We start from the raw sequence: 25,882 nt of genomic DNA, 5'->3' as shown, positions 1-25,882 counted from the left end.
AAGGCCTGGCGTTCTAGTTCTGAAAAACCAGGCACTGAAAACCCTTTGGAGCACAATTCTACTTGGACACAAAAGGGGTCACCATGAGTTGGAATGGACTTGACAGAAACACACAACCACCACCACCACCACCCATTTGATAATATAATGAGATACACACACAAAACTGGACCTTGACTGGGTGGCATGACCGTGCTCCGTGAAAAGAACGTCAATGCTAGGTCATAACAGGGAACAGGAATGATGCAATACACTCCTCAGTGATAGTGGGAGGATCTGCCTGTAATCCGAGTCTGGCCTCTCAGAATCTCACAGGAGTACAGGTTACAAAAGCTGTGCGTGGGGTCACGTGCGCCATTTTAGTGCTTTCAATGCCACTTCGTTACTTCTCCCTCCGTAGTAGAGGGAAGATTACACGGGTGCTACGTAGCCACCAGCACCCTAACCTAGTAAATCAGCAGTGAGTTTTCCTATTCGTGAGATAATAAATACCCTCAGGGGGTACTTTGATGCCAGTTGTCTACCAATAGTTGGCGAATTTTGCTGTCCTGAAATAGCAGGGTGTTTAACTAAGACTTATGAAGCCTTTACCTCCAATTTCTAAAATACTGCATATTTCCCTAGGACTACTTTTCCTATCGTTCAGGAAGTCCCTTTCTGATCTGGACACTGGTCCTAACATAAATGATGGCAACAAATGTGACCACAGACTTCTAGAACTGCTTTCCCTCCAGCTTTTCTTTCTTCTCCAAATGAACATGTTGAGTCTGCTGCTAAATCTGTGTTCTCCTCCTTCAAGGTAAGCACTGGAAATGGTTTTAGGTCAGAGTAATCATGTCCCATGGAGCCCTGGTGGCGCAGTGGTTGACAGCTACAGCTGCTAACCAAAGGGATGGCAGTTCGAATCCACCAGCCACTCCTTGGAAATCCTATGGTGCAGTTCTACTCTGTCCTATAAGGTCACTATGAGTTTGGAATTGACTTGATGGCATTGGGTTTGGTTTTTTGGTTAATGGTCAAAAATGTCCCCATTTGATGGAAAATGGTAACTAGAAGCTGAATGCCCTCCAAGCAGTGTAATAGTGGAGATCATCCTGGGACCAGATCAATGACTCACTTGGATGCTGATGTATTCCCACCCAACAAATCCTTGCCTGATCTCCTATCTGCCTGATCTCTTCTAGACTGCGCTGAAGGGCTGCAACACGGTTTTGAGGTGGGGAGCAGGTGGAGATTAAAAAAAAAAAAAACAAGTTAACTCATTTGATTAACACTGTGATTTGTATCAGAGCAGATCAAGCTGCAGGTTAGAAGTTCCCAAGCCTGGTTTTGTGATTTGCTGTTGTTGTTAGGTGCTGTCAAGTCACTTTCGACTCGTAGTGACCCCATGTGACAGAGTTGGGTTGCCACCATAGGTTTTTCTAGGCTGTAATCTTTATGCGAGTAGATCACTAGGTCTTTGTCCTGTGGAGCTGCTGGGTGGGTTTCAACTGCCAATCTCTCAGTTAGCAGTCGAGCGATTAACTGCTACGCCACTGGGGCTGCTTGTTCTGTGACTACCCGTGGATCCCTCTGCAAAGAAAGCCTGTGTGGTGTGACTTCCTCAGCCCTGGGAAGATCCTTCGTAGCACTCTACTCTACCTGAAGACCTTCCTGCCTGGGAGACAACTGGGATAGTGCTGAGAAGGGCACTCTCCTAGGAGTCACACTGCCAGCGATGAAATCTCAGCTCACCAACTGATGAGCTATGTCAACATCCCTGTGCCTCGGTCTCCTCAGAGGGGCAATTAGAACACCCACAGCAGATGGTTTTATGAGGGTTAAATGAGATAATAATGTATGTAAAGCACTTAGCCCATAATCAATCAATCAATCGATTGATCAACTGATCTCTCATTTAATGAAACAAACTACCACAGGAACTATTCTAGACACTGAGGATATCGTGTTGAACAAACAGCACTGAAGCACGGCAGAATGAAACATTATCTGGCACGTTATATTGGCCCAGTGACAAGAGCGAACAGGGGGACGGCAGCCGCCCTGGATGATACAGCAGAGTCTGCCAGATGGGGTCGGACTGGAAAGGACCCTAAGGGTCAACAGTCAGCCCCTCCCACCAACGGAGAACATTATGCTCGACTCCCCAGCCTGGACTTCTCTGTCCACCATGCACCCTGAGTTCCTTCTTGGACTGGGGAGGCTCTGTCTCCCTGGGCCATCCTGTGGTCCTGGTTCTGTCCTGTGGGCCACTCAGTGCGCATCTCATCCTTTACCCCAGGAGAGCTTTTAGGTCTTGCCTCTCCTGAAGATGTTCTAATCTGGGTGAATTTGGGGCACTCCCAAGCAGTGGATGGGAGCCTTGGGACCAAAAAGGTTTCTCCCCACTCGACCCAGGATATAAACGTGAGTTCCTCATAACAAAAGCATCACGGTGAGACAGAAAGGACTGGGGATTTCAAGTCAATTAGACTTTATAATTTTGCTTTTCAAACTCTTCATGAGTAACTCATTTACGCTATAACTGGTAATGATGTCTATGTAATCACATGTGTACTTGGGAATTCTTACGAAGTGGGGAAAAACTCATCTACAAATCATTTCTAAGATGTAATGGAATTTTCATGAAGGCTGAATTTAGCAATTAATGCTGTTGACAGAGCCGTGCGTTTCATACACATTAAACATTTGTTGATTTTGATTTTGCAGATTTCTTTTCACGTTTTAGAGTCTGTAATTCCCTCCTCAGGTCTGGGAATTTTTCATAGTCCTTGGGAAAGCTCAGTGACCCTTCGCCTATTGTGTCTCATGGAGAAAACATCTCCGATCTCTGATCTTTTGGCTCGTGGGCTAATTTTATCCTACCAAGCCAATTGCTGCATGAAGCCACTTTGCCGTGTCACTGTACCCAAGAGAAACTCCTTCCTTCCAGATCCTACTTCCACATTCAGAGTGGAGCCTTTTTAAAATGTGACAAAATTGGAAGAAGGAAGGAATGCAGAAAGGAAGAAAGGGACAAATATTGGTTAAGAACCTTCCGTGAGTGTGTCCCCATGAGGAGAACCTTCACAGATACTCAGCTGAACCACCATTTCCTCTCTCTGTAGTTTTACTACGTGACCCCCACGAAACACCTACTACATGCCAGGCCCTATGTTATAAACGGAAACCCTGGTGGCACAGTGGTTAAGTGCTATGGCTGCTAACCAGAAGGTCAGCAGTTCGAATCTGCCAGGCGCTCCTTGGAAACTCTATGGGGCCGTTCTACTCTGTCCTATAGGGTCGGTATGAGTTGGAATCGACTCGATGGCAGTGGGTGGATGTTAAAAACTGGTGATGAGAAGATGAAACGGACAAGATTTCAGTCAATTCCAACCACAGTCCAGGGAGGTGGACACAGGTAGCTCCATCTTCATTTTACAGTGTAGGAAGTTAAGGCATGTAAAGTTAAGCGGGAGTCCTGGGGTGGTACAAACGGACAATGCGCTCGGCTGCTAACCGAAAGGTTGGAGGCTGGAACCCACCCAGAGGCAGCTCAGGAGAAAGGCCCGGTGATCTCTTCTGAAGTCACTGAAATCACCCCTGTGGAGCACAGTTCTGCTCTGACACACATGGGGGCACCATGAGCTGGAATCAAGTCAACGACTAACGGTAGTAGAGGCTAAGGTCACACAGCCCAGAAGGGGCCCCGCTGGTACTCGATCCCAGGTCCTCCGATCCCCAGTCCTGCTCTCTCTCTACCGTTCCCCACGGTGTTGAATACTTAAATCTGTCTATTTGCAAAGTTTTTCCTTCAATTGCTTTTGAGAATCATCATATTCTATTATCCTCACTGTGTCCAATTAGACCAGGGAAATGGATTCGCATCTCTGCTACTTCAAAGTGACTTCTATAAACTGTGCCATTCCTTCATAAACGTGAGGAAGCAGACACTCCTCGACTTTGGATCCAGCTACCTGCTGGGCACCCCGCCCCACCGTCCCCAGGTATCCACTAGCACTCAAATTCCGCACGTCCGAAGTGGAAATCAGCTTCCCCTCCCCTGTGCCTCCACTTCTACTTCCCGTCCTCATCCTGTCACCAGCTGAAAGGCAGTCCAGGCTTCTCCCTCTCCCCACACCCCACGTCTGCTGCTGTTGTGGTCAGGTCCTGTCAAGAAGATTTTCAACTCACAGCAACCTCACGTGACAGGGTAGAACTGCCCTACAGGGTTTTGTTGGCTGTAATCTTTATGCGAGCAAATCGCCAGGTCTTTTTCCTGCGGAGCCACTGGGTGGGTTTGAACCACCAAATTTTGGTTAGAAACCAAGGGCTTACCCATTGCGCCATCAGTCTGGCACTGTTGTCTTTTTTCTAAACCTGCCTCTGCTGTCCTGGCCAGCCCCTCTGTTACCTGGTCTTACTCTGATCTCCCTGCCTCCCCGCCCCCATGACCCCCAGGCCTCCTCCACTGCAGCCAGCCTGATCACTCTCTACTCAAGGCTCTCCATTTACACGACAAAATCCTGGCTGGTTAGAAGGCACTCAAGGCCGTTCATGCACACCTCTCCTACCACACCCCATTGCTGTCAAATCAATTCCGACTCAGTGACCCTGTAGGACAGAGTAGAACTGCCCCATAGGGTTTCCAAGGAGCACCTGGTGGATTCGCACTGCCGATCTTTTGGTTACCAGCCATATAGCTCTTAACCACTACACCACCAGGGTTTCTGACCTTAGCTCCCCCTATATACACCCTAGTAACACTGAGGTCCTTCCTCCCTGCCCACCCCAAGCTGTTTCACCCACGTCTGCCTGTGCTTCTGTGCGTGCTCTGCCTGGAACACCCTCCCACGTGTGGGTGACTGATTCATTGTAACTTCTCCTTAACATTCTGCTCAGATGTCATCTCCTCCAGGAAGATTTGCCTGAAACTCAAAAAACCAATCCCGTTGCCGGTGAGTTGATTCTGATTCCAAGTGACCCTATAGGACACAGTAGAACTACCCCATAGGGTTTCCAGGGAGCAGCTAGTGGATTTGAACTGCTGACTTTTTGGTTAGCAGCCGAGTTCTTAACTACTGTGCCACCAGGGCTCTGCCTGAAACCCAAGTGCTGATTTTTGCAGTTTCCACAACCTCCCAGCTTTGCGTAATGAAACGTGCAAAGATCTGGAGATAGAAAACCAAACGGGAAGAACATGCTCAGCATTTCTCAAGCTGAAAGAACTGAAGAAAAAATTCAAGCCTCGAATTGTAATACTGAAGGATTCTATGGGGCAAAATATTGAACGATGCAGGAAGCATCAAAAGAAGATGGAAAGAATACAGAGTTACCATATCAAAAAGAATGAGATCACATTCAACCATTTCTGGAGGTACCATATGATCAGGAACCAGCGGTATTGAAGGAAGAAGCCCAAGCTTCACTGAAGGCACTGGCGAAAAACAAGGCTCCAGGAGCTGCTGGAATACCAACTGAGATGTTTCAGCAAATGAATGCAGCACTGGAAATGCTCGCTGGTCTACAGGGAGAAACTTGGAAGACAGCTACCTGGTCAACCAACCGGAAGCGATCCATATTTGTGCCCATTCCAAAGAAAGGTAATCCAACCAAATGTGGAAATTATCGAACAATATCATTAATATTACACACAAGTAAATTTTGCTGAAGATCATTCAAAAGCGGTTGCAGCAGTACATTGACACACGGCACTGCCAGAAATTCAAGCCAGATTCAGAAGAGGACATAGAATGAGGGATATCATTGCTGATGTTAGATGGATCTTGGCTGAAAGCAGAGATTACCAGGAAGGTGTTAACCTGTGTTTTATTGACTATACAAAGGCATTCAACTGTGTGGATCATAATAAATTACAGATAACACTGCAAACAACAGAAATTTCAGAACACTTAATTGTGCTCATGAGGAACCTGTACCTAGACCAAGAGACAGTCGTTCAAACAGAACAAGGGGATGCTGTGTAGTTTAGAGTCAGGAAAGGTATGTGTCAGGGTTGTATCCTTTCACCATATTTATTCAATCTGCATGCTGAGCAAACAATCAAAGAAGCTGGACTACGTGAAGAATACGGCATCAGGAATGAAGAAAGGCTGATAGTCTGCACTATGCAGATGGCACAACCTTGTTTGCTGAAAGTGAAGATGATTTGAAGTACTTACTGATGAAGATAAAGACTACAGCCTTCAGTATGGATTACACCTCAACCTAGAGAAAACAAAAATCCTAGAAAATGGACCAATAAGCAACACCCTGATACATGAAGAAAAGACTAAAGTCAAGGATTTCATTTTACTTGGATCTACAGTCAACACCCATGGAAGCAGTAGTCAAGAAATCAAATGACACATTGCATTGGCTAAATCTGCTGCAAAAGACCCCTGTAAAACGTTAAAAAGCAAAGATGTCATTTTGAGAACTAAGGTGAGCCTGATCCAAGCCATGGTGTTTTCAACTGCCTCATACCCATAAGAAAGCTGGACAGTGAATAAGGAAGATCAAAGAAGAATTGATGCCTTGAATCATGGTGCTGTTGAAAATATTGAAGATACCATGGACTATCAGAAGGAACAAATTTGTCTTAGAAGAAGTACAGCCAGAATGCTTCTTAGAAGCAAGGATGGCGAGACTTCGTCTCATGTACTTTGGGCATGTTATCAGGAGGGACCAGTCCTGGAGAAGGACATCATGCTTGGTAAACCAGAGGGTCAGCGAAAAAGAAGACCCTCAGTGAGACAGATTGACACGCGGCTGCAACAGTAGGCTCGAACACAGCAGTGACTGTGAGGAAGGTGCAGGACTGGGCAGTGTTTTGTTCTGTTGTACACAACAAGGTTGCTTTGAGTTGGAACCGGCTCAACGGCATGGAACAACAATGATAAAGCCTACAAATGAGGAAACTGCACCCCAGGGAGATTAAATAACAGCTAGTTAGTGACACAGGAGCCCTGGTGGCGCTATGGTTAAGAGCTAGGCTGCTAACCAAAAGGTTGGGAATTAGAATCAACCAGCAACTCCTTGGAAACCACATGGGGGCAGTTCTACTGTGTCCTATAGGATCGCCATGAGTTGGAATTGACGGCAACAGGTAGGTAGTGACACAGTCTGGATTTGAACCCAGACAGTCTGGCTCCGAACTCCCTGTACAAGGCTGATCCTATGACATAGCATGTAGAGAACACTAAAAAAATGGTAGTTATTGTTATTATCGACTCTGCCAGTTGTAAAGAGTGATACTCTACTGTGGAAACCCATCTGACCACAGTAGAGTTCCTTAAATTCACCTTGTGATTCTGACCAATTCAACAGTAAAGGATTTGTACATTAATTTTCACATCTGTCTAACTGGACATAGGAACACAAGAACTTTCTTATTGATTGGGAGTTCGAGCTACATTTAAATCATAAAGTTAAGTAACTGAAAAGGACTGCTTGGCAAGCTGCTGGACCAACTGCTCTCTCAGTGATGATACCAGGCTTTCAGAGGAGCAGTGGGGAGGTGCCCTGGGTGTCTACTGCTGCATCAGAGACTAGAAAACCTGAAGGGCTTCCAGTTCCTTTGGCCAGGCACTGGTCACAATGTCCTGGCTCAGTTTGTGATGGATTAGTCCTTGGTTGGGATGTCTGTTATGAGCAAAGTAAGCAAGCCAAAGGAAATGAATGTTACAATTTGCCCCACAGAATTAGTTTCGTTGTCAGTGTTGAAATGTTTTGACATTTTCCATATTTTGATGATTCTTGAAAACTGGTATGTGTCTTTCTCTGCGCCCTAGTACAACTCAAAAGGGAATAAAGCAAAGCAAACAGTGCAGGAGCCGTGACCCATGCTAGAAGTCACTCTGTTAGAGTTCCCAGAGTGACATACATTTTAGAGAACATTAAAAAAAACAAAAATACCAATCTTTCCCGTTCAAGGCTTATTCGTCTGCTTCCTTACTCTCATTAAGGTCATTGGCTACTTCTTCCCTTTCCTCTCAGTTTTACAAATTACCTTAATTTTATATTTGTTTTTACTTTTTCAGTTCTTAGATTTTCCTCTTTGATGTATGAGACAATGACAGCAAATTAGATAACTTAGATAAAATGGACAAATTCCTAGAAAGACAAACTACTAACACTGACTCAAGAAGAAACAGAAAATGTAAATAGACCTATAATAAGTAAAGACTGAATTAGCAATTTAAAAAACTACCCCCAAAGAAAAGCCAGGACCAGATGAATTCACTAGTAAATTCTACCAAACATATAAAGAATTACTACCAGTTCTTCACAAACTTTTCCAAAATACAGAAGAGAAAGAAACATTTCTCAATTCATTCTTTCAGGCCTATGCTGCTCAGATATCAAAACCAGAGAAAAATGTCACAAGAAAACTCTAGACTAATCTCAAAAAATGAGATAAAGTAATATAAAAAAAGCAAAAATCCTCAACAAAATGTAGCCAAACCAAATCCAGCAACATATAAAAAGGATTATATACCATAAGAAAATGGATTTATCCCAGAAATACAAGAAATATGAGACAAAAAAGCAAACAAAGCACAAGGCTACCTTCTGGGAGGTTTGGGTATGACAACCAGACTGCAGTGTACCCCTTGATCCTGCATTAGGTGCTGGGTTACACGGTCTCGGGTGGGTGGGGTGAGGGGGGCCGAGGGTCTTGGTGTCCACCTCTTCTAGGAAGAGGAAAGGGCTCACCCCTGTGTGTGGGGACTAAGATGCTGTTCTCCAACCTTCTGATCTATGGGTTGAGCTGCAAAGATCAGAGATTCACAAACTGCTTAGAGTTGGAAGGGGCTTTAGATACAAACTAGTCAAGCTCCCATTTTGCAGATGAGGAAAAGAGAACCAGAGAGGCAGAGTGACTTGCTAAAAGGGAGTTAGCTAGTGGGAGCCAGGACTGGAGTGCTGGTTTCCCGGTTCCCATCTGGGACATTTCACTCACCCCAGTCATGTCTATGGCTCACAGAAGATACAACTGACCTGATCATGCCACCCATGAATATCATGGAAATAATAATTATAACAGCAAAAACAATAGTTAACACTTATATAATAAATTGTACCAGACATGATTTTAAGTGCCTTTTTTACACATGGGGTTGCCATGAGTTGACAGCAACGGTTTTTTTTTTTTTTAAATATGTTACCTCATTTAATCCTCATAGAAACCCTACAAGGTAAGGACATCAAAGTCCCCATTTTACAGATGAAAACACTGAGGCAGAGAGTGGTTAAACAACTTGTTAAGGCCACCAATCTAGTAAATGGTGACCGTTTGGCTTTTTGGATCCTTAATCCCAACCCCCTTTTTCCTCTTCAAGAGGACTCTATTAGGGTAGCCCTCTTGAAAGCCTGGTGGCACACTCTATAAGTGCTTACCACATGGAAGAAAGGTTTCCTTACAGCTTTTACCATTGGATGGAGAACTCCGGGCCAGGGACTTGGCTCCAAGACCGTGCTATCTCCCAAATCGAGCAGAGTTCATATTCGTATGAATTCCCAGGAGTTTTAGATTTCTTAAGAGTTTCTCTCTGATAGGGAGAAGGTAGACCATGGTACTCACTGATGTAGGACTTCTTTACCTGGGGGTCCAGGGGCTTTAGGGGGAAACCTTGATCCTGCAATTGTTTCCGAAATGCCCTACTTGAACTTACAGGTTCACAGATTCCATTAGGGTGTGGCCCCTGAATGCTACCCTCCTGTGAGGCTCCTCAGCGCACACCCTGTGCCTGGCTCATTCCTTCACCTCCCCTGGTGCTGATGTGCCTTCTACCTGGACACACTTCATAAAATACGATTTACATGCATGAATGAAGGAATGATGGAGCCCTTTCCACTTCATGTGTATAGACGGAGGCAGTGCTGTGGGAGGCAGCGGGTGTGCGGGCTGAGAGGGCAGGAAGCTGAGTGTGCACTGTTAGCCTTGGCAGGTCCTTAAGGCCCCCAGGTCTTCACTTGATTCCTGTCATGACTCAGTACAGCATTGGCTCCCTTGGTCAGGACCGAAGGAGCCCTGGAATCAGGGTCTACTGGGACTCAGGGCACGATGTCACACCCAGCTCTTCCCTCACTGCCTCGTACCTGTGTCTTATCTCCAGGTACCGGGAAAATGGGAGGGCAAGGATACATACCACCCCCTTTCCTGTGGGCCAGTCTCGGAATCATCTGTCCTCATTTACCACCTCTGAGAAACAAGGGGGAGGGTGAGCCATGAATCCCTTCCAGCTCAACAGTCCATGAAGCGGGTTGTTTGTGTGGGTGAGTGTGGACAGGCTGTTCTGTGAGCACTCAGAGTGGAAGGACAGGATGCGATGTATACATATGTGCTCCTAATACCCAAGCAAGCTACAAACAAGAGGCCGCCACTACCAACAAAGAAATCCAGGAAGACTTCTGTTTGGGGCTGGAGCCTCACAATTTGTGGCTGTAAATGCAGCTGTCAGGGCCGACCAGTAGTCACCACAGTGGGGTTCAAGTTCTCCCTGAGCCCCAACCTTTTGGAGAGGCAGCCTCGGGTCTGCTGACTTTCACCTGAAGTTCCTTATATGCAGAGACAAAGTGCCACGATGCTGCGATTTCCCCCAGTCCACCCTTAAAATCACAAGGGCAGTGGTGGTTCAATGGTGAAATTCTCGCCTTCCATGAGGGCGACTCGAGTTTGATGCTCAGTGGAGCTTCCAGACTAAGACAGATTCGGAAAGCCTGGCGATCTGCTTCCATAGATCAGCCACTGAAAACCCGACAGATCACAACGGTCCAGCCCCCAGGTGCAAAGTCCTGGCGATTTGCTTCCACAGATCAGCCACTGAAAACCTGACAGATCAAAACGGTCCAGCCCCCAGGTGCAAAGGCCTGGGGATCTGCTTCCATAGATCAGCCACTGAAAACCCGACATCACAATGGTCCAGCCCCCAGGTGCAAAGGCCTGGCGATCTGCTTCCACAGAGCAACCACTGAAAACCCGACAGATCACAACGGTCCAGCCCCCAGGTGCAAAGGCCTGGCGATCTGCTTCCATAGATCAGCCACTGAAAACCCGACAGATCAAAACGGTCCAGCCCCCAGGTGCAAAGGCCTGGCGATCTGCTTCCATAGATCAGCCACTGAAAACCCGACAGATCAAAACGGTCCAGCCCCCAGGTGCAAAGGCCTGGCGATCTGCTTCCATAGATCAGCCACTGAAAACCCGACAGATCAAAACGGTCCAGCCCCCAGGTGCAAAGGCCTGGCGATCTGCTTCCATAGATCAGCCACTGAAAACCCGACAGATCAAAACGGTCCAGCCCCCAGGTGCAAAGGCCTGGGGATCTGCTTCCATAGATCAGCCACTGAAAACCCGACAGATCACAACGGTCCAGCCCCCAGGTGCAAAGGCCTGGCGATCTGCTTCCACAGATCAGCCACTGAAAACCCGACAGATCAAAACGGTCCAGCCCCCAGGTGCAAAGGCCTGGCGATCTGCTTCCACAGATCAGCCACTGAAAACCCGACAGATCAAAACGGTCCAGCCCCCAGGTGCAAAGGCCTGGGGATCTGCTTCCATAGATCAGCCACTGAAAACCCGACAGATCACAACGGTCCAGCCCCCAGGTGCAAAGGCCTGGGGATCTGCTTCCACAGATCAGCCACTGAAAACCCGACAGATCAAAACGGTCCAGCCCCCAGGTGCAAAGGCCTGGCGATCTGCTTCCACAGATCAGCCACTGAAAACCCGACAGATCAAAACGGTCCAGCCCCCAGGTGCAAAGGCCTGGCGATCTGCTTCCACAGATCAGCCACTGAAAACCCGACAGATCAAAACGGTCCAGCCCCCAGGTGCAAAGGCCTGGGGATCTGCTTCCACAGATCAGCCACTGAAAACCCGACAGATCACAACGGTCCAGCCCCCAGGTGCAAAGGCCTGGGGATCTGCTTCCACAGATCAGCCACTGAAAACCCGACAGATCAAAACGGTCCAGCCCCCAGGTGCAAAGGCCTGGCGATCTGCTTCCATAGATCAGCCACTGAAAACCCGACAGATCAAAACGGTCCAGCCCCCAGGTGCAAAGGCCTGGCGATCTGCTTCCATAGATCAGCCACTGAAAACCCGACAGATCAAAACGGTCCAGCCCCCAGGTGCAAAGGCCTGGCGATCTGCTTCCATAGATCAGCCACTGAAAACCCGACAGATCAAAACGGTCCAGCCCCCAGGTGCAAAGGCCTGGGGATCTGCTTCCATAGATCAGCCACTGAAAACCCGACAGATCACAACGGTCCAGCCCCCAGGTGCAAAGGCCTGGGGATCTGCTTCCACAGATCAGCCACTGAAAACCCGACAGATCAAAACGGTCCAGCCCCCAGGTGCAAAGGCCTGGCGATCTGCTTCCACAGATCAGCCACTGAAAACCCGACAGATCAAAACGGTCCAGCCCCCAGGTGCAAAGGCCTGGGGATCTGCTTCCATAGATCAGCCACTGAAAACCCGACAGATCACAACGGTCCAGCCCCCAGGTGCAAAGGCCTGGGGATCTGCTTCCACAGATCAGCCACTGAAAACCCGACAGATCAAAACGGTCCAGCCCCCAGGTGCAAAGGCCTGGCGATCTGCTTCCACAGATCAGCCACTGAAAACCCGACAGATCAAAACGGTCCAGCCCCCAGGTGCAAAGGCCTGGCGATCTGCTTCCACAGATCAGCCACTGAAAACCCGACAGATCAAAACGGTCCAGCCCCCAGGTGCAAAGGCCTGGGGATCTGCTTCCACAGATCAGCCACTGAAAACCCGACAGATCACAACGGTCCAGCCCCCAGGTGCAAAGGCCTGGGGATCTGCTTCCACAGATCAGCCACTGAAAACCCGACAGATCAAAACGGTCCAGCCCCCAGGTGCAAAGGCCTGGGGATCTGCTTCCACAGATCAGCCACTGAAAACCCGACAGATCAAAACGGTCCAGCCCCCAGGTGCAAAGGCCTGGGGATCTGCTTCCACAGATCAGCCACTGAAAACCCGACAGATCACAACGGTCCAGCCCCCAGGTGCAAAGTCCTGGCGATCTGCTTCCACAGATCAGCCACTGAAAACCCGACAGATCAAAACGGTCCAGCCCCCAGGTGCAAAGGCCTGGCGATCTGCTTCCACAGATCAGCCACTGAAAACCCGACAGATCAAAACGGTCCAGCCCCCAGGTGCAAAGGCCTGGCGATCTGCTTCCACAGATCAGCCACTGAAAACCCGACAGATCACAACGGTCCAGCCCCCAGATGCAAAGGCCTGGCGATCTGCTTCCACAGAGCAGCCACTGAAAACCTGACAGATCACAACGGTCCAGCCCCCAGGTGCATAGGATCGCCATGAGTCAGAGTCGAGTCGATGGTAGGTAATAACAACAACAACACTTACAGTCGAGTCTTTGACCTTTTGTCACTGCAACTCTGATGCAGGTGACAGCTTTACAAAGAACACACAGTACTGGAGAGCCACAAGACTGGTCCTTTCCAGAAACACCGAACTTGGTTAGGGAAGTTTGTTCCAAAGAAAAAGAGACCATTACCTTACCCTGATCATCAGAGATAGGCCATGCTGTGATCTCCAGTGCCCATGGAAAGACTCCAACGCCCCTCCCCAAGCCTCCCCACCTGCAAACTGAAAGGAAAGCATGCCCTTCCACACTCCGCGGGACTCCTCTTTGGAGAGGCACTCCAGCAGTGTTTGAATGGATGAAACCTTGTCTGATTATTCGTACTAACGTGTACATGAATATCTATGATTCTGGTTGAAAGTAGGGAGAACTGGCTGTGTTATTCTCTGAACCCTCAAAGAAGAGGGGTGTTAGTTCAGATTAAGGCAAAGGGATGGAATAGGAAACCAGGAATGCTGAGACAGCCTGGACCTGCCTAGGGCAGTCAAAGCTCATCCCCAAAATATTATCCTGGTTCTAAAAACGTGACTTTCCATCACACTTTGTTACAAGCCGTTCCATCAAAAAGATTGTGTGCATGTGTGTGGTTCTCCCTACACCACTGTGAGCAAATAAAACTCAGTGCCAAATTCCTTAGTTGGATGGTGCCTTAATTTAACACTTCATTTCCCTCCTTTGAGCCCTTTGGTCCACTGGGTGCCAGTGGGTGTCTCCTCCTCCCAGGGTGGGTTTTCCAAGTGCACAGGCGTGTTACTGGTTAGTGCCCACACAAGCGGGAGAGAAGCCTCAGTGGGAGCTGCACCCCCTGCAGGCGCCCTACCATGTTGCTCTGCGACTGGGTGGCCCCATACATGGTGATGCCATTTGAGGGCGCTGCTGGCTGCGGCGTGTCTGGCTGGATGTACCCTCGTCTGTCAATCAGGCTACAGGAGGAAAGAAAACACAGGAGGAAGAGTGAATGAAAAGCCAAAGACGCCCTCAGAGCTACGTGAATTCCCATCTCTAGGCTCCCTCCTCCCGTGAATGGCATTGTGGAGAACACCTCTACTACCCTCAGCGTGCCATCAGGCCACCTCTGCAGATCCCAACGTCCTTACCTGGTCTGCTGCCTGCAGGACCTTCCAGGTGGTCTCCCCTCCACCGGCCTCTCTCCTCCCCATCACCCCCACTTGGGATCTCCCACCCCTCCTGTGTGAGCAGCTCCAGGTGTCCCATCCCCTCTGAACAAAGTGCAACTCCCATGCTGGGCCCTCAGGCCTCACACAATCTGTCCCAATGTTCTTCTCCAGCCTGCAACCTCCCAGGGGCAGAGTCTTCATCTTCTCTTCCCCTTAGCACCCAGCCCTGGCCTGACCCATAGCACCAGGGGTTTAGGTGCCCTTGTTGGGGCCTTGGAGCACCTGGGCACACGTATCCCATCACATGGGCATCCCACGTACCCATGTTTATATCTATCCCGGGAGTGTATGCTCCTGGAGGGCAGGGACTGGGTTTTCTCAGTCATTGTATTTCAGCGCCTGGTGCATGAGAGCCAAACCAGTTCCCATGGAGGTGGTTCCGACTCATGGCGACCCCATGGGTGTCAGAGTAAAACTGTGCTCCATGGTTTTCAACGACTCATTTTCAGAATTAGATCACCAGGCTTTTTTCCCGAAACGAGCAGCCTACCGTGAACACTGTGCCATGCAGGGACTCCTCACGTACAACAGGTGCTGAGTGAATGCTTGTTGACTGACTGAATGAAAGCACTTCTTTGTCTCCCATGTGGTATTTCTGAGACATCTTTTCCAGATTCTACAATGCTAGCGCCCAGGACGAAGATCTGGGTGAGGCTTTACCTGTTGTCATGGATTGAATTGGGTCCCCCAAAATATGTGTCAACTTGGCTAGGCCATGATTCCCAATATTGTGTCATCGTCCACCATTTTGTCATCTGATGTGATTTTCCTATGTGTTATAAATACTACCTCTATGATGTCAGTGAGGCAGGATTACAGTTATGTTAACGAGGTAGGACTCAATTTACAAGATCAGATGTGTCTTAAGTCAATCTCTTTTGAGATATAAAAGACAGAAGTGAGAAGAGAGACGGGGGACCTCATACCACCAAGAAAGTAGTGCCAGGAGCAAGGCAAGAGAGAGAAAGCCTTCCCCTCTAGAGCTGGTGCCCTGAATTCGGACTTCTAGCCTACTAGACTGTGAGAGAACAGACTTGTGTTTGATAAAGCCATCCACTGTGGTATTTCTGTTATAGCAGCACTAGATGACTAAGACACCTGCCATCTCAAGGACAGCCTTTCCTTTCTCCCTGAGTGGTGGCTCCTGCCAACTGACAGGAGCCAGAGGCACCCAGAGGCACAGGGGGCTGGGTGATGAGCAGCTGTCCCAGCACCCTTCCACGTGAAGAGCCCGTGGGTGTGGGCTGTCGGGCCCCAGTCACTGCTCCGAGCCTGCATGATGGCCTGGTGGCCTCTCTAAGATGCCGACTTGCGTCCACACACACAAACGCTCAAATACTCCTGAGGGCTGAGGGCCAGGATGCTTCCTACTTATCATCTCGGCTTTCGAGAGGTAGGAGTGACTGCCGTAGCTGCCTTTCAGGGTGTGGTCTTCTGGAGACAGAGTAGCGAGCCATGATGGATGCCACTGACGGGATGGTACAACGGGCCTCTCTGCCTCAGAGTCAGCTGAATTCTTAGAGGCTTAGAGGAAGCTGTAGTCAATGAGTGCTTCCAGGTATGCAAGCACTTCCAGGGTATAAAGGGCTAAAGGGCAAGGAATGAAGAAGGGCCTCTTTGGAGAAAGGCGCCACCTGCTGCAGAGAACTGGAAAATCAGCGTGGTAAGGTGGGAGATCAGGGTGGAGTCGCCTTGAGAGGGACGGATGCTTGCTGGTGCAGGGTCAGTAGCTAGAGACCCTGGGCTGAAGGCGGCAGATACAAGTGACCGATTGGTGAAAAGCCCTGCCCACAGCAGAGAACTGCAATTAGAAGTTCCCGTAGGAAGACTCTCAGGGAGGACTCCAAAAAACCAAACCAAACCTGTTGCCGTGGGATTGAGTCCAACTCACGTGTTACAGAGTAGAACTGCCCTTTAGGGTTTTCTTGGCTGTAATCTTTAAGGAAGCAGGTTGCCAGGCTTCTCTTCTGCAGCACCTCTGGCCAGGTTTGAATCTTCAACCTTTTGGTTAGTAGCCAAGTGCAAACTGTTTGCTCCATCCAGGGACTAAAAAAACCAAACCTGTTGCTAGCAAGTCGATTTCGACTCATAGAGACCCTATAAGTCAGAGTAGAACTGCCCCATAGAGTTTCCAAGGAGCGCCTGGTGGATTTGAACTGCTGACCTTTTTGGTTAGCAGCCGTAGCACTTAACCACTATGCCACCAGGGTTTCCTCACCCAGGGACTAGGCGGCTTCAAACGCCACCAGGGTCATGGGGCAGTAATGCGGGACCAGCAGTCCTTTCTGATGCCCTCCCTGCAAGGACACAGGACCAGCTGGGGTTGGAATAGCAGCAGGGCCCCCAGGGCCTCCTGTCCTGCAGCGAAGCCTGACCAGGGAGGGGTGAGGGGTGGAAAGCTTTCACTTTCAGTGAAAATGGAGTTCTGGTGACCTGCCATAATACCCCTCAGGGGACTGGAAGTGCCCTGTTGTTGTTGGGTGCCCTGAGTCCTTCTTTTCCTTAAGTGACAGGAGACGTTAGGGGAACTCATCAGAGATGCAGAGGCAGAGATGCAGAGGCAGAGAAAGGACGAGGCCATCCAGAGAGTCTGAAGGGATGGCAGTGAGGACAAATACAGTGTCCTCAGCTTGCACCCCATCTTGTCAACCTGTTGGCTCAACAGTCACACACCCAAGACCCATGACACACTGGGTACACTGGACAGGCTGGCCTCACATAGCTACTCTGACCTAAGTCTGTTCTAGGCCGCAATGCTCACCAGGTGCTCGCTGACCTGGCTGTGCCCACCCCGAGCCCGCTCACTCCCCACACTGACTTCTCTCAGCTCCAATGACAGGCTGTCTCCTCAGGTCTGGTCCAGCACTTGCCCTTCCTCTGTCTGTCACCACATCCCCTCCCCATGATTCCTTCCCTCCCCATGCCCCCTCCCTCCAGGTCCTGCTCATCCCTTAGGATAGGTCACATCTCGGACCCAGGCCCTCTGGGAAGCCCGAGTGGCCCGTGAAGCCTGCGTTGCCCCATCAAGCCCCGACTCTCTGTACAACCCCTGTCCATTTATGGGTCTATACCCCGTGAGACAGAGGCAGTGGTGGTTCACTGGCAGAATTCTCGCCTTCCATGTGGGAGACCCGGGTTTGATTCCCAGCCAGCGCACGTCACGCGTGGCCACCACCCATCTGTCGGGGGAGGCTTGTGTGTTGCTGTGATGCTGGACAGGTTTCAGCAGAGCCTCCCGACTGAGATGGACTAGGAAGAAAGGTCCGGCAATCTGCTTCCTAAAATCAGCCAGTGGAAACCTATGATCATGGGGATAGCGGATGACCTGGCAGCCATTTGTTGCATTCGTTGTGTGTGGGGTCACCATGAATCGGGGGCTGATGTGAGTAAGCAGAGGCTCAGGACACTATTAATCCTCACGGCTGCTCTGACCCACGGAACCAGCCCACGTACGGCCTGCCCTGACCATGTTGTGGGTGGGACTTCCGGTCCTTCCAATATCCTTCCCTCCTGCCAGACTTGCATTAGGACCCCTCACCCCAGACCTGGCCTTGTCCACCTGCTGTCACCCACACCTCTGGTGACACCATGCAGGGAACTAAGTCTGGGGTCTCTGCCCTCTCGGTACAAAGGATCTCACGTGGAAACATGGAATCGCATACTCTCTCTTGCAGAAGCGTGCTCTAAGGCCATTTGCACACGCAACTCGGGGTGCACAGGCTGTTTTTGGCCGGGTCTGGGGCCTGGGACACTGCTCAGGCCTAGCTGGGAGGCCTCCTGGAGGGTCCTGGCCCACTGAGAGCCTGGGCTGGGGTGACAGAGGGTGGCAGGGGGAGGAGAAGCAAAGAGGTAACAGGAGGGTGGAGCGAAGAGAACATCCTGCCTTTCGGGTTGGCCTGGGGCAGCTGGGGTTGGGGGGCTCTCATGTCTGCCTGGGGCAACTCTGGAGGGCAACCCTCATGTCTGCCTGGGGCAGCTGAGGGGGGCAGCTCCGGGAGCCTGCCCAGCAGAGGGAGGGACCTGTGGGGCCCATTTCCCTGGAGAAAATATGGGGTGCTTTCAGCAGTTCTGAGGGGAGGGCCCCACTCAAGAAATGCCCCATCCAAAGGGATTTCAATTTTATAAAGAGTCCGTCCCAAACAGCAATGTAATCCAGTGGTGGAAGCAATACTTCTTCCTGTCACTCTGCTGTGACAAGAGCCGATCTATCAACAATACACAGCAGCACTGAGTACAAACCGAGGATGAAGAAGCAAGAAAAGAGATTTGTACAGAATTGTGAGATTTTAAACTCCTTTCCCAGATTGAAACGCACATCTTAGATGTGGGAGAAGGCAATGCCTGTTGAGGTCTTTTTGCCCCTTACACCCTCTGAGCCCTCCAGCCTATGTTCCCTGACCCCTGACCCACTTGCCACAATTAAACACACATCAATAGGAAATACAACCTAAGTGGTGAGAAGTCAGGTGCTTCCTGAGAGATGTTCTGGCCCACAGAGCCCCCACGAGGATGCCCTGGTGGCCTGGAGCCTCTTCGAGACGCCTGTCCAGCATCCCTGACTGCCCAGCTTGAGCTTCCCATCACTAGGGTCCTCACCTGTCCCTCCTGTCAGGCCACCAGGAGGAGGCTGCTGAGGGGCACATCAGGGGTGCCTGAGCCCGCCACGATTCACGAGAGCAGTGGCACGCTGGGCTCCCAGCTTTCTAAACCAAAACTGGAAAATGGTCAGTTTCCGACTATTTGGCCCCAGAAGGAACAGCGCCACAATGATTCAGGGAAACAACGATCTAGCAACAGGTAATAAACTCATCAGGATATAGTTTTTGGGTTTTTGTCAGTATCACTTTCCTTCCCTAATGATGTTTTAAGGAACCCTGGTATTGCAACAGTTAAGCGCTTGGCTGCTAGCTAACAGGTCCGTGGTTGGAATCCCCCAGCGGTCCATGGAAGAAAGAACTGACCATCTGCTCCTATAGAAGTTACAGCCTAGGAAATTCTATGGGGCAGTTCTACTCTGTCACATGGGGTCGCCATGAGTCAGAATCGGCTGGACAGCACCCAACAACAACAACGGCGTTCGACTGAGGCTGATGACAGAATTAAGTCTGCAGTCTGTGCCAACACACTACTGATGACCTGCCACAGGGGTCTGGGTGCACAGCAGGACCTCCATGGGGGTCTGGGTGTACAGCGGGACCTCCACAGGGGCCTGGGTGTGCAGTGGGCCCTCTATGGGGATCTGGGGGCACACTGGGGCCTCCACAGGGGTCTGAGTGTGCAGTGGGACCGCCATGGGCACCCGGGTGTGCAATAGTGTCGCTGTGGGGGTCTGGGTGCACTTAGGCTCTGAAGCCAGATTGCCTAGGTTTGAATCCTCACTAGCCAGCATTTATTAGCTGTGTGATCTTGGGGATGTTTTTTAACCCCTCTGTGCCTCAATTTCCTTACCTGTAAAAAGGGATATAACAATACCTGTCTCATAGGCACAGACTGAGGTTTTTAAAAAGTTAATACAAGTAATACACTTAGAACGATGCCTGTTATGGGCTGATTTGTGTCCGCCCAAAAGTCAAAACCTAACCCCAAGAACCTGTGAACATAACCTTATTTGGAAATAGCACCTTTGCAGATGTAATTAGTTAAATTAACACAAGGTCATACTGGTGTAGGGTGGGTCCTAATCTAATAAAACCAGCGTCCCTATAAAGGAGAAACACAGAGACAGAGACAGAGGGAAGGTGGCCACGTGACGACGGAGGCAGAGACTGGGGTGACGTATCTATGAGCTGAAGAACGCCAAGGATTTCCAGAAACCACCAGAAGCTGGAAAAAGCAAGAAAGGATCTGCCCCCAGAGACTTCAGAAAGAGCCTGGGCCTGCTGACACCTTGATTTCAGACTTCTGACTTCCCGAATTGTGAGAGAATAAATTTCTGTTGTTTTCAGCTACCCAGTTTGTGGTACTTTGTGACAGCAGGCCCAGGAGGCTAAGACAGAGCCTGATACACTAGCACAATAAACGTCCACCACTTCTACTCTCTAGCACCTGTGGTTGCCACGAGTTGGAATCGACTCCCCAGCAATGGGTTTGGTTTCTGGTATTGTTATTATTCATGTTACCATTATTATTATCGTCATCACTATAATCTCGGCTACTTCAGCCCACGTGGGTCTCTCTCTTTCTGTGGCCTTGAGCGTGTACATTCAGGACCACCAGCTGTTAGCAGTTGCTTCTATGTTGTTGTTGTTGTTAGGTGCCACTGAGTCAGTTCTGACTCATGGCGACCCTAACATATCACAGAACGAAACACTGCCTGGTCCTGCACCATCCTCACAATCGTTGTTATGCTTGAGCTCATTGTTGCAGCCACTGTGTCAATCCACCTTGTTGAGGGCCTTCCTCTTTTCCGCTGACCCTGTACTTTGCCAAGCATGATGCCCTTCTCCAGAGACTAATCCCCCCTGGCAACATGTCCAATGTATGTAAGACGCAGTCTCACATCCTTGCTTCTAAGGAGCATTCTGGCTGCACTTTTTCCAAGGCAGATTTGTTCATTCTTTTGGCAGTCCATGGTATATTCGATATTCTTCACCAACACCACAATTCAAAGGCGTCAATTCTTCTCTGGTCTTCCTTATTCATTGTCCAACTTTCATGTGCATACGATGCAATTGAAAATACCATGGCTTAGGTCAGGCGCACCTTAGTCTTCAAGGTGACTTGCTTCTGTAGGTTTTCTGATCGCTTCATTCCTGTTGTCCTGGCTCCCTAACTATGCTAACCATGGCCCCCATGCTCATCACAGCCCCTTCACATCAGTCAATGATTAATGGGGTCACAAGCTTCAGTTTCCTTTAGGAGATTTTTCCAAACCTGACACTAACTTGGTTGAAAAACACAAAAGCATCTGTGTCTAACACAGCGGCCCAGCCAAGGTCTGTTTCCTGAAGGCCGTGACCACGAGACACTGAGTGCAGAACTGCCTGGCAGGCTGGTGGGACCCATCCGTCCCCAGGCAGTGGCCAGCCCCTGACCTATAAGGCTTGCTGTAACTCAGCCCAGCCCCTCAAGAGCACCCAGCCTCCTGGGTCTTACCTGGGAGAGATGGGCCCACACAGGGCGGCACAGCAATTTGTAAAGATATTTCCGTAGCTGTAGGGATTGTAATTTTCTTTACCTCTTTTATTTGACCAAGATCCTTTAATCTGAAAGAAAAGGAGAGTAATTAACACACAACATCCTCCTTCCCAAAGTCGCCAGGTAGGATAACTGGGCCATGAGAAGTCCACACAGAAGGCAAATAATCTTGACCCCTGTCTTCAGCAGGAGCCTTGAAGAGGCACCTTTTTTTAGGGAAAATTGGCATTTATCCCAAACTCAGAAATACTCAGTCCCAAAGATTAGGGAGAAAGTAAGATGCTGTCTTATTTCTACCACATGGTATGAAAAGACCATCTCACATCAACCAGGGGAGAGTTTTTCACACTCACATTTAGTGCTCTAAATAGTAATTAAATGACTGGTAGCTGAAATGTTAACACGGCCCCTTTAACTGTCAAAAAGTAGTTCACAGGCTGTCAGAATTCAGCGCACAGGGTTGCCAAAATGGTTGATTTTGTAGATTCTAACATCCACCATTACCTAATATAGGCAGCAGTATTAATGTTATCTTATTTCGTGTGTCTCACCGCCCTTGATTTCTCCAGCCCTCATTTAAGGTAAGCTGACTGATTCTGAGACACGTAATTCATGGACTGACAGAGATCTCTGCCAAAATCTACATATGAAGAGCAGAGAGGACTATGCTTATTAAGAAATGTTTTCCAATGTTATGTTCCATGTTTTTATACTTTTTCTCCATTGGCATTAAATGTAGGCAGATATATTTGGGTAAAAAAGTTAAATTTTGGGTTAGGGCAATCTCCTCCAAAAAACTAGAGATATTAAATGTGAGTGGTAGACTCATACATCCATTCTGGGATGTCAGCCTGCGGTGGTGTCTCTTTATTAGGGAAGGTGTGACAAGCTGCTTACAAAACTATTTAAAAGGAAGAGAACCTTCTCCTGGGGCTTGAAATTGGGGGTCACCTGGCTGATCTTAGCATTTACGTGACACTGTCAGAAAAGAACAAGAGAATTCAGAGATTCCAAATGGAGAAATACACAGAATGGCAAATAGAAATGCTACTGCACATTCTTTGCTCCCAAAGGTCACCTTGGGAATGGGAAGTTGTTGACCCCAAACCTCTTCTCCCCTTGGCCTCTCGATGGCTGAACACAAAAGAACATGCCCATGTCCCATGGTGTCAGGAACTTACATCTTCATTTGTTGTCTGGTTGGAGCTGATCAAGTACGTGTGGAAACCTGAGAGACCAACAATAGACCAGACGGAGAAGAAGCACACCACGGCCTCCAGCACAGTGAGGGAAGTCAAGGAGGTAACTCGGAGAAGGGGATTGCCTTCCAAGGGGTATGCTGAAGAGTCAGGAGGGACTTGGACTTTGGAAATGCAACACCCACAGGCACGTTATGTGGACTCCTGGCCTCCCTCTAACCTTTTGTCATTTTCTATGCTTTCATCTACCTAGTGTTCTCTCTGATCAGTGGAAAACTCCAGGACACTGACAAAGTCATATTCCAAGTCATCTTCCCAGCACAGAGCAGCATTCGCGACTCAGTAAATGACTGGTTGGCTCCATGAACGTTACTTATTATTTTTTTAGTGTTGATTCTGACAGTCAGCTCCTCTGACTGTCTTTCTTATGCAATCTTCAGCTTTTCCTGTGACTTATCTGGTCATCAATGACTGTGACATCAAACTCAGGAAGTGTACTGGTTTGAGCTGACAACAGTTCAGGGCCTTCCATGAAAGGACTAAATATTGGATATCACTTCAATCACAGACTCCAATCTTGGCTTCCGAATCCTGAATACTATAAGATCAACAGCTCCCCTCCCCCAAAGTGTGACACTAACGAGATAGTCATGCTATTAAGAGTTGACCTTCGTGGGCAGGGGTGACCCCAGGTGGTGGTGGCCTGGAGAGAGTTTATCTTCATGGCTTTTATCTCTGCCTTGATGGTCACCTCACCCACCAGTGACCACTCACCCCAACCTAGGAGCACCCTGTGCACTGACCTCACCAGCCTCTCCTTAAGAGATGGCTTCTGAATCAGGAAAGCCCTCTATTTTAATGGACTATCCATACCAGACCTGTGGAGGAGGGGTGGGAGACTAGTTGGAACCAGTGGTGGCCTTGCTCAGCGTGGCATCAAGATGAGGGGCCCTTTTACTTAGGGGACCTAGTCCCAGTCTCTCAGCCAGCCCCCGACATCTCTGGGAGTTCTTGGCTGTTGGACAGGCAACTGAGACACCTGGATTCTCACAGGACCTCCAGTGAGAGGAAGCCTAAATTTCCACGTCTTCAGTCCTGAAGACCAAAGGAGAAAAAGCTTGGCGTTCCTCAACAGATGAGGTAAATCAACCCAGAGTATGGCAACTGGAAAGATCAGAGCATTTTTCTGACCCATGAATGTTTATAAAATTCTGTTTACAAGATACAGATGTTTCTCAGGGAAAAAAAATTCATCACGGCTCTGGGAGTTTAAATACACATCATGTACCCCCATCAATAAATTTCAGGACGGAGGAAGTAAATGCTCACACTTTCCTAAAGCTTCCAAGGGTGGAAGCCATAGATCATGCGGTAACATGCCACCACTGATTTTCTTCACGATTGGAGATAATTCATCTTTAGAGTGGAGCACTGAATAAATGACCCCATGCAATGCCATATTCTGCTACATCACTATTAATTGATGACATTGTCCGGGGGCATGAGGCTGCACGGAAAGTCGGAGGAATGATGGGCCCTTGCCTGTCTACTTACTTTCAACACCAGGATAAACCACGTGGTCTGCTCTCAGAGAAGAAGAAAAATGCTTTCCATGTCTAAAGCTTAAACTCCCAGAAATTGCCAGTCCTCAAAAAAAGCACCACTCTTGTTATGGACTGAACTGTATCCCCCCCTAAAATATGTTGTAAAATTCTAACCTCTATACCGATGGTTGGTGCCCTGGTGGTACAGTGGTAAAGAGCTCGGCTGTTAACCAAAAGGACAGCAGTTTGAATCCACCAGCCGCTCCTTGGAAACTTTATGGGGCAGTTCTACTCTTTCCTATAGGGTTGAAGGCAATGGGTTTATACCTGTAGTTATAATCTCATTTGGGGAGAGGTTTTCTTTGTTAATGAGGCAGTATTAGTGTAGGGTGCATTTTAAGTCAATCTCTTCTAAGATTAAAAGGGCAAATTGAGCAAGCAAGCAAGCAGAGATGGGGGAAGACAGATGGCATGCCACACAGAGATCACCAAGGAGCCAAAGAATAGAAGCTAAGAGACAAGGATCTTCTCCCAGAGCTGACAGAGAAAGAGCCTTCCCCTAGAGCCAGTGCCCTAAATTCAGACTTCTAGCCTCCCAAACTGTGAGAAAATGAATTTCTGTTTGTTAAAGTCTCCCACTTGTGGTATTTCTGTTATGGCAGCCCTAGATAACTAAGACGACCCTGAAATTAAAAGATACCTCTGGAGGAGAAGAATGCTCCTCTGCCAGGGAACCAGGACGAAAATGTTCTGAGCAGTGGAGTCGCTGGTGGCGTAGTGGTTAAGTGTTACGGCTGCTAACCAAAGGGTCGGCAGTTCGAATCCGCCAGGCTCTCCTTGGAAGCTCTATAGGGCAGTTCTACTCTGTCCTATAGGGTTGCTATGAGTCGGAATCGACTCGATGGCACTGGACTTGGTTTTGGTTTTTTTTAGTGGAGTCATTAGGATCTCCACCTCATGGTGCTCCCTCAGCCTGTCCACACTGCTCGAAGTGCCTTGTCTGTGGCCTGTCCACTCCTCAAGGAGGAAGGAAGGAAGTGAAAGGAATGAGTAGCTATATCTCTTGTGAAGAGAAAAACTAAGGTGCTGTTTTGGGAAAGCGGCTAAGTAGGAATGGGTGCCGCCATCCGTCTGTCAGTGTGTTGTACTGTGATGGCTTACATGTCGCTGTGATGCTGAAAGCTATTTCCCTCGTATTTCAAATACTAGCAGGGTCACCCATGGTGGACAGGTTTCAGTGGAGCTTCCAGACTAAGATTAGGAAGAAAGGCCTAGTGATCCACTTAAAAAATCATCCAATGAAGACCTTATGGATCACAACATAAGATAGTCTGATACAGTGCTGGAAGACGAGCCCCCTTGGTTTGAATGCACTCAAATTACCCAGTGGCCACAACAATGGACTTGAACCCACCAATGATCAC

General features: G+C 48.9%; 1 protein-coding gene across 2 annotated transcripts in view; it reads right to left on the bottom strand.

Annotated features, from left to right (window-relative positions):
* The window catches only part of ZDHHC14 (zinc finger DHHC-type palmitoyltransferase 14), a 350,736-nt gene that overhangs the window by 11,254 nt on the left and 313,600 nt on the right, over positions 1-25,882 (bottom strand). For both annotated transcript variants that reach the window (XM_064292695.1, XM_064292699.1), the window contains exons 6-8: positions 22,897-22,999; positions 21,674-21,783; positions 14,221-14,323 (exon numbers count right to left, since the gene is read on the bottom strand). In XM_064292695.1, coding sequence (XP_064148765.1) covers positions 14,221-14,323; positions 21,674-21,783; positions 22,897-22,999 — 316 coding nt within the window. The remainder of the gene's footprint in view (positions 1-14,220; positions 14,324-21,673; positions 21,784-22,896; positions 23,000-25,882) is intronic.

Source organism: Loxodonta africana, chromosome 1 (genome assembly GCF_030014295.1).
Source record: "Loxodonta africana isolate mLoxAfr1 chromosome 1, mLoxAfr1.hap2, whole genome shotgun sequence".
In the NCBI taxonomy this organism is placed as follows: Eukaryota; Metazoa; Chordata; class Mammalia; order Proboscidea; family Elephantidae; genus Loxodonta; species Loxodonta africana.
This window is presented reverse-complemented; position numbering and strand designations above follow the sequence as displayed.